This window comes from Mus musculus, chromosome 17 (genome assembly GCF_000001635.26).
Source record: "Mus musculus strain C57BL/6J chromosome 17, GRCm38.p6 C57BL/6J".
Lineage (NCBI taxonomy): Eukaryota > Metazoa > Chordata > Mammalia > Rodentia > Muridae > Mus > Mus musculus.
In genome coordinates this window covers 48,358,445-48,367,776 of record NC_000083.6, presented here as the reverse complement: position 1 = coordinate 48,367,776, position 9,332 = coordinate 48,358,445, and the positions used below count along the sequence as shown (strand labels likewise).

At 50.1% G+C, this 9,332-nt stretch overlaps 1 protein-coding gene across 4 annotated transcripts; it reads right to left on the bottom strand.

The window, feature by feature from the left end:
• Positions 1-600: 600 nt before the first annotated feature.
• Positions 601-7,861, bottom strand: Treml1 (triggering receptor expressed on myeloid cells-like 1). 4 transcript variants are annotated; one of them, NR_110338.1, is made up of 6 exons: positions 7,795-7,861; positions 7,539-7,642; positions 2,780-2,918; positions 2,184-2,269; positions 1,729-1,781; positions 601-1,157 (listed from the first exon to the last, which is right to left on the bottom strand). NR_110338.1 is itself a non-coding variant. In NM_027763.2 (6 exons), the coding sequence occupies exons 1-6, from the start codon at positions 7,838-7,840 to the stop codon at positions 861-863; spliced, it is 969 nt and encodes a 322-aa protein (NP_082039.1). In that variant the 5' UTR covers positions 7,841-7,861; the 3' UTR covers positions 601-860. The 4 variants fall into 4 exon arrangements, 3 of the variants coding, with proteins under 3 accessions (NP_082039.1, NP_001276386.1, NP_001276380.1); NM_027763.2 differs by having other exon boundaries at positions 2,765-2,918; positions 7,310-7,642; NM_001289457.1 differs by having other exon boundaries at positions 7,310-7,642.
• Between the last annotated feature and the right edge of the window lie 1,471 nt (positions 7,862-9,332).

The window sequence follows — 9,332 nt, the reverse complement described above, 5'->3', positions numbered from 1 at the left end:
CCATGGACTAGTGGAGCAGGCTTTGTCTTGCCCGCTCATACCATTAGGAGTTCACATGCTGGGGCCAGGAGAGAAGGGTCGGTCAAGAAAGTCTTTGCTATGTAAATCTGAGGACTTGAGTTCAGTTCCCAAACATCCACCTAAAAAGCTCTCCTGCCACAGGAGATGCTGGCAATCTGAGTTCTGAGGAGGTGGAAAAAGGAGGGTCCTTGGGCTTCTCTGCCCAACCAGCCCAGCTTAATTAGCCCTGAGTAGTGAAAGACCTTGTTCCAAAAAGTAAGGAGAGTGACATTGACCTCTGGACGCGCGCACACACACACACACACACACACACACACTCATACATACACACATACACACACACACACACACTCATACATACACACACACATACACACTCATACATACACACACTCGTAACACACGTATACACTCATACACACACCTGCACACACACACATACATACACACTTACCCACTCGAACGCACTTACATACACATGCACACACACACATATGCATACACACTTATACTCACACATGCATGCACACACATGTGCACTTACATACACACACATGTACTCACACATGCAGGAAGAGCTTATATATCCTCTAGGTTTATTTAGCCAATATGTAATGACGGTAGACCCAGCACCGGGAAGCAGCAGAAAAGAATTCTTTCCCCAAACACCCCAATCATATCGGAGCACCACTCCCTGACTGCACCAAACCAAGATACCAGATTGGAGCCCTGAGTCACCAGGCGCTGACATACTCTGGGCATAAAAGGCAGAGCTAGTTGGCCGGGCTGCAGAGAATTCCCCAGGGGTGATCCCAAGAGTAATAAATTAAAGTGTACTCTTATTTACTGGGTGGAGTTTGACTGTTTGGTGGGTCCTGAACTGGCTCACAGGAGGCTATTTTACCTTTGTCCCCTCCTGGGAAGACAACTGTGGCATATGTCACAGACTTGGAGGACATCAGGACCTTAGGAGGCAGAGGGGGCTGTGAGGGTGGAGCTGGGGGTTCGCTTGATGGTGGATCAAGAGAGGAGCCTGTGTAGATAGAGTCAAAGGAAGGCGGTGAGTCGAGCCTCACATGTGGAATGTCCGAGGGTAGTCCCGAGTCACTGCTACGGTGGGCTGCTGAGGGAGGGTCCTGGAATAAAAAAGCAGGCAAGTCACACAAAGTCACTCTGCCTGAGTTCCCTTGAATGGGAAGCCTGAGATCATAATGGACCCACTGTAACAATCCCAATGTACCAAAGGGAGGAGGGGACATTGCTTTGGCCAGGAATGGTGGCATGTACTCATACATGCACAAATGCACGCACATTTAATCCCTGTATAGAAAGAGTTCAGGTTCTGCCTGGTCTACATAGTGAGTTCCAGGCTGGCTAACGGTACTTAGTGAGATCCTGTCTGAAACACAAAACAACAAAACCTGGGGGTGGTCTTTAGTCACAGCACGTATGGGGTAGAGGCAGGTGGTTGTCCACGAATTTGAGGCCAGCCTGGTCTACATAGTAAGTTGTAGGCCATCTAAGTATGAGACCCTGTCTCATTGAAAAAGAAAAAAAAAAGTGGAGTGGGGTGCTTTGAAGACATCCTAAGCCCCAAGGCACTCCCTAGAAAGTACCCCCCCCCAGGTACTTCCCCAGGAAGGGGAGGGTCTTTCCCCCCACCTATCAGTAGTGTGATGGCTAAGGGAATCTGCAAAGGTCTCTTACCATTCCTGGAACTCCAGTGCTCTGGGACGGGCCACAGACAACAAGCCTGTTCCCTGGCAACAGAGGACAATAGTACAATAGTCTAGTCGCTTGCAGAGTAGTAGCTCCAAACCTTTGCAAGTGCACAACCACTTTCTCCACTCCAGTCTCTAACCCTCTACCCCTCCACCTCCTCACCCCACAGGCTTGCCCTACCTCCCTGCCCATTGCCCGCCTCTCCAGCTGCCTCAACCCTAACCCGACCCCCCTGGAACTCTACCCTTCCTTCCATCCTTTCTCTCCAATCCTACTCCACACTCTTAACCAGCTCCCTCAGGCCTGCCCTAGCCAATCCCCTTCCTGCTCTTCCCATCCGCCGCTGGAATTCCAGCCAGATTTTTAGGTGAGAAACACGCCCTAGACTCCTGGCCTCGTCTTCAAAACTGAGCCGCTGGAGTAGGTGGGTGGCTACCTACCTTTCTTTCTGGCCATCACAGCAAATATCACCACAGCCACCACCACCAGGGCCAACAGGAGCACAGCACCCCAGATCAGGGGGATACTGAGAGACACAAAGAGATAGATAGGCTGGTTTAGCCCTGGGCCTTAAGGGAAGCTGCCAAGCAAGAGCTCCGGGGTAGTGGGAGAAACAGCCACTTTCTTCGGGACCCATAATTGTGAGGAGATGGAATGGAAGAAGAAGGCCGGGCCCAGATGGGAGAGAGGAGAGACATACTTTTATAGTGCCTTTGTTAGAGATCGACCAGAGTGAAGGGACCGTTACTGAAATGGATAGATGTCGATCTGTCTGCTGATGGGAAGGTCACTAGCAGTGGGATGAGCTAGCAGTGATTTGAATTGAGACGACTTTAAAATTTTACTTGTGTATGTCTGTGGAGTCACAGGCTGCTTTTAACTGCTGGGGATGAAACTCTGTCCAGAGCAAAAGCAGCAAGTGTTCCTAACTGCTGAGCCATCTGTCCAGCCCTCCATCTGACTGACACCACAGGTCAAAACCAGTTTATGTTTAGTGCCCAGTTCCCCTAGCCTCCCATACCACTGCTTCTGACACCTGTTCTCACGCCGTCTGAACTCGTGAGGACCAGCACTCGCGGAAGGGTCCAAGGAGGGGTCCTCGAGCAGACTTCCGGTTCCGATTCTATAGGTTTCTTTCTCGTCCTCTGCTTCCTCCCCCTCTCTTGGGCCAGGGACTGAGCCAGAAGGAAACATTTAGTGAGTGCATAGCCCTTGTGGAGCAGCTTTTCATAGCTTGTTAAGATCTGAAAAATGAGATAACCCCTCCCCGCACCCTCCCTTGAAAGGCAGGCGGACTGGGAACAGACCATTCTTCATTCTGTGAGTTAGGAAGTAGCTTCCTCTCTTGGTATCTCTGTCTGGTTGTAAACATAGCCATTTCCCCTCTGCCACCAGCTCCCACCCATGGCCCCCGACATTTCTTCATCTCTGCCAACTCCATCCCACACACTGGTATGTCTCCAGCTTAACCACACTATGTCTGACCATCACTGTATGGTCTTGAATCTCCTTCTCATCCCAGAATAGATTCTCTTGTTGTCATCCTCAATGTCAACCTTGCTCTTGGCTCTCACAGATCTACAGTGAGGACCTCCTCCCATCTACCTGCGGCCCTGTGACCTCATCTTCAAGCTGATAGGATCCCATCCTGAGCTGCCCTCAGGATTTACAAGGATTCTGGCTCAGCATTAATGGGAGGCAAGGCCCAATGATCTTTCTGATAACCCAGCTAGTACCTGGGTTCCAATGGGATAGCTTCTGCCAGTCCTACAGTGTCTTAACGTTGGCTGCAGGATACGGTGGTGTGTTCCTCAGGGTAGGTTTTGAGGCTTCAAAGGTCCATGTTCCTCTCTCTCTCTCTCCCTCTCTCCCTTTTCCCCTCCCCCTCTCCCTCTCCCTCTCTCTGCCTTGTGCTTAAGGGTCAGGATGTAAGCTCTCAGCTACTGCTCCAGTGTCATGCCTTCTTGATTGCTGCCTTGTTTACCACCATGACAGTCATGGACTCTGTCTAGAACTGTAAGCCCCCCCCAAAAAAACTTTTTTTTTCCCACCCTGTAAGCTGATGTCTCATCACACCAATAGAAAATTAACTAAGCTACCCTCTGAGACTAAATGCTTGCCTGAGGGACAGGCTATTCCCTCCCTGGGCACCCACATGCTCTACCCGCCTGCCTGGGCATTCCTTTTCTGCAGCACCTGCCCCACTGCAGTGAGAGGAGCTCCCGGTACTTGCTCCATCATCCTTCCTCCCCCATCACCCCTCCCAGCCAGACTGGTATTGTTACCATCTGTCTTTTATGGAGTTAGAACCTGGAGTTGCATCAGGCAGAGTAGAGCATAACTGCGATCCCAGCATTTGGGATGCAGAGGATCTTATCAAGTTTGAGGCCACTGAGGTCTGTGTGAGTTTCAGATTAGTCAGGGTTACACAGAGCATGTCTCTAAGAGTTAAAAAGGGGTTGGGGAAATGGCTCAGTGGATAAAGAGCCTGCCACGAATGCATGAAGAGCTAAAGTTGGATCACTAGCACTGTGTACAAGCCAGACATAAAGCACACGTCTGTAGCTCCAGCGCTGGGACAGGGTATGGATGGACACAGGAGACTCCCTGTAACTTATTGGCCAGCCAGCCCAGCAGAGCTCCAGGTTCCCTGAGAGACCCTGTCTCCAAAAATAAAGTGGAGAGCAAAAAGTCCAGCACCGACCTTTTCCTCCACATCCACACGTGCATACATGCACGCACGCATCTAAGAGCATGTATGTAGACCATGCATGCACAAGAAAGAGGAAAAAGTAAAACAAGGCAAACCCTCAGCATGTCAAGGATGCGGGATCCTGAGAAGGATTCATGTTAGCCAGCATCCGCTTACTGTGTGAAAGGATGGCCATGGGCCAGCAAGTACAGGGGCTCCCTGCCAAGCCTGACAGCCTCAGTTTAAACTCCAGAGCCCAGAAGGTGAAGGAGAGAATCAGCTCTCACCAATGTCTTCTTACCTCTACATATGCACTGTGGCACATGCGTGTGCTCGAGAGCCACCCCCCCACACACACATAGACAGACAGACAGACAGACAGACAGACACAGGTGAAGTTCTAAATAATCACTGTGGAGTAAATGTAAACGTGAACCAACAGCATTCTGACCCACCCCTCTTACTCATCCAGGAAAAACAAAAAATAAAATAAAATAACGAGAATGACTTTACAGTAAGGGATTAGACCTAAGTTACAGCTCACAAAAGATGAAAGGTGCCGTTATCTAAAAGGCATCCATCACCTCCAGCCTTCTCCCTCCAGAGCAGTTTTTTTTAGTTCATTTTTCATTATTTTATGTTATGTGTCTGCATGTTTTGCCTGCATGTGTGTGTACATAACGTGTGTGCCTGGTGCCCAAGGGGGCCAGAAGAGGATATTGAGTCCCCTGAAACTGGAGTTTCAGAAGACTCTGAGCTGCTAGGTGGATTCTGAGAATCAAATCTAGGTCCTCTGGAAAACAGCCAGCTCCGTTAGCCACTGCACCATCTCTCCAGACCCCTAAAAATAGACATCTATTTTTAAATTGCATTTTTATTTTAATAAACACCTAAAAAGACGTGAGCTGTGAGGATATTGCAAAAGCAATATGCTTTCTATATTAAGGTTGCCTAATGAGTTTACACATTAATGTATTTAATATTAATGTATAAATATATTAGATTTAAATAGTCTTAGTTTTTTTATTTAAAAAAAATTTTTAAAACCTCCAATTTTAAAAACTGAATGGAATCAGGCACAGGATTGCACACCTATAATTCTTACATTCAGGAAGACGACGAGTTCATGGGATCAGGATGGTCATGAGTTCAAGGCCAGCCTGGACTATATAAATGGGTTCTAGACCAGTCTGGGCTACAAAGTGAAACTTCTAAAAGAGAAAAACGAATCCTGCATGAGTTGAAGGCCAAAGCAGGAACTAGCGGATCCCATCTGTAGGTCAGATGTAGGACCATGAAAGGTAGCCTGGTACCCGGTTGAGCTAAGGTTGGAAACCCCGTGACCCTGAGGAACAGCAGGCATTTTTCCTGGTTCCCAGACACTAGGCTCCTGACGCGAGGCTGCAGCCCTCCATAGATTTGTCCATTACTCACATAAGGGCAATGTCCCAAGCCCCCTCCACAGGTACAGGACGTGACCTGTGGTCATGTAGCCTCAAGACACATCTCCATTTTAATGAGGTACCTAAAGGCCTGGAGGCTTAGCCAATAAACCCTCCTTCCCAGACACTCCTCCCTGTAAAAGGTATTTAACTTCATGCCCACCCCTGAGAAAGCGGGGTACGGTTTTATTCATCCACTTTCCGCCATGACAATAAATGTCTTAAAACCATGGACTGCCTCTTTTCATAGGGATCCACAGTGGGGAGCAATGGAACAGGCCGTCTAATCTCCCGCAGAAGGCCTCTCAGCGTTCCCAGCCACAGCTTCCACCAAGCCAAGCTAGGTGCCTACAAACCAAGGACTCTATCCCTGTGGGATCCAGCAGGAGGACTCTCTTTCCCCTTGGGCCCTGGGCTAGATCCAGCCTGTGGGTCCCATTCTGTTCTCAACTCTTCTGTGGCTCCCAGCAGCACCTGAGTGCCCAAGAGCCTGAGCACCAGACAGCCCTGGCCTCCTTGCAGGTTCAGGGACCCCAGAGCCAGTTTTGGCTGTTCCCAGAACCTCAGGCTGCGCTCCCCTACCCCCGGAGCAGTGTCCCACAGCTTCTCCATAGCCTGACACTCACCGGGCGCCTGTGTGGGATAAGGGCAGTCAAAACTCCCGTATCCCACCTCCCCAAGTGCCCGAGCCCTGTGGTGGAGTGGCCTCGGGACCCCTTAACCCTACAGTCAGGCCCTTACTAAACTATGTTAAGATAACTTTAAATCATGAAAGGAAGGCAGGGCTGGAGAAATGGCTCAGTGGGCAAGGGTAAGGTCGTGAGTTCAGATCCCTCATACCCACATAAAAGTGCTGCATCTGGAACCCCAGTGCTGGAAGCTAGAGATAGGCAAACCCCTATATGGCCAGCCAGTCTACCCAAAGTGGGGAGCTTCAGGTTTAGTGAGAGACACTCTCTCAAGGTGATTAGGTAGACCATGATAGAACAGGACATCCTCTGTGGCTGTATGGGTGTTAACATGGGCACACACACACACACACACACACACACACACAGGGGAAGGCACAAAAATTCATTTCTGTTAATATGCTTGAAGTTCCTGTAAAGTAAAACAAAGATAGTATAGGAGAGTTGGAGGAAGACACGGGGCCTTGGATATGCTGTGACAGAAAGCTACTGTCAAGGAGAGAGAGAGAGAGAGAGAGAGAGAGAGAGAGAGAGAGAGAGAGAGAGAGAGAGAGGAAGAGGTGGCTGCTTAGCTACTTATCTCCAGCCTCCCAAACAGTTCCGTTGCCACTCAGTCCAGGACGAGCTGTCAAAATGATATCTCACCCCCAACGCCTTCCTAGTGGGCCCCATACCCCAAAGCTCCAAAGAGCCCCCATCACAGATCATCCTGCCTACAGTGGGGGCAGCTTAGGGTAACTCACCTGGTGGAAGAACCAACAGGGAGACCCTATGCAGGGTCTGGGGTCCTGCCGCTCCCTCCACCACACAACCATACTCCCCTGTGTCCTCCTCCTGCAGGGTCACCATTTCCACCTGCAGGAGCCCCCCACCCAGGTCAGTGAGGAATATGCGCCCGTTTCCCGGAGCTCTTCGGTCCACCGCTGAGGTCACTAGTGGGTGGCAGCCTTCCTGCAAGAACTGGCACCACACCTTGAGAGCCCTCACATCCTGGAGCCGGTAGTGGCACTGCACTAGAATGGATGACCCCACCGGTGCCTGTAGCACCTCGGGATGACTGTCAGCTGAGCCTTGGCCTGCAGAAGGAAAAGATGTGGGAGTGAGGGTTGGATAGAAGCAGGCATGGTTCCTAGCCCACTCCCCAACATAGGGACTTGGGGATCCAGAGGGGGGTAGCTATGGCATCTGTGATACTGGTGAAGGAGGCGTGGCTACATCTGCACCTTACCTGCTAGTCCCAGGAGCAGCAGCAGCAGCAGCAGGTAGCAGTCCATGGCTGGGCAGTAGTAGGTTCTGAGGATGGCCTCCTCTCTAAAACTGCAGGCCCCTGGGGGCAGGAAACATCTGTCTCATACAGTCACGTGGGCGCTCCAGCTATCCATCGAGGCTGACAGTTACACTGGGGCAGGGAACTTTTCCATAGATTTCTTGGCTCAAGGTTCAGAAGGCCCCGAGAGACCGGTAGGCAAGTGAGGGAGAGGTTGGAAGAAGAGGGTCTGATACCCCACCAAAGGGAATGGAGAGGGGACCCAGCAACCAGAGGGCAGGAGAATAAGGAGAGATAATCTTCAGTCTCCTACACAGATCCGAAGAAAGAGCCATGAGGGAGAAAATTTAAGAGCTGTCCATGTGGCCCAGGGCCATCTGATTCTCAAGTCTTTATGGGTAATTCTCCTGTCCTGACTCTACTTATACACATACCACCCCAGCTCCCAGGGGACCCCCACTCCCTCACCACAACCTCTTCCCTAGAAACCCCTGGACCTGTCTTTGCCTGTGTCTTTCAAACCCACCCCCTCAGATCCAGGAAGGATGATTTTTCTTCAGAGGCTACAGACCATACTCTTTCCTCTTGCTGTTCTGCACCCACCCATCACCTGGCAGCAGGGATCTTCCCTTTCTTACGTGTTCTTCCTGTGTTCATAACTTTTCTTTCACATTGTTCATCTCTTAGTCCATCAAGCTTCTAGTATCTGCATACTCTTCTTCCTCCCCTTCTAGGATCTTCATTTTCCTTTTGGAGATAGGGTCTCATGTAGCCCAGGCTAGCCTCAAAGTTGTTAGGTAGCCAAGGGTGACCTTGAACTTCTGGTCCGCTGACTCTACCTCCCGAGTGTGGGAGTTTCAGACTTACATCTCCACCTGGGGTTCTGTGCTGCTGGAGATGGAACCCTGGGCTGTGTGCACGTGAGCAAGCCCTGTACCAATGTGGGTTTAGCTCCAGCCCCCTTTTCCACTCTCTCGTTTTTAAAAAGAGATTTATTTACTTTTATTTCACATGTGTAATTGTTTTGCCTTTATGAGATCAGGAGAAGGTGCCTTATTCCCTGGAACTGGGGTTGCAGATAGTTGTAAACTGCCACGTGGGACCTGAGCCTGCGTCCTCTGTGAGGGCAGCAAATGCTATTAACTATTGTGCCGTCTCTCTTACCCAATTTTCCTTGACAATTTTAATTTAGAAGTTCTCTTTCTTATTTTTCAAGTGTCATTATTTTTCTGCAAGCAGACTACTTTGGTGCCACAGATACTGTGTTGTCCATGAATATTTCCACCTTCCTACATGGTCCTGACAGTGCGCGCAAAGCCCTTGTGCTTTGATATGGGCGAGCGTTGGACGTCCCGCAGGAGCTAGAGACTGAGAAACACCCAGAGAAACTTGTATCCTTCACTTTCCTCCTAAGAACATTTGTACTGCACAATAAGGGTGTCTGTCTGGTTCTTTCTCTGTCCCTGCCGCTTTCTAAAGAGGAAGAAGTGTCAAGGAGC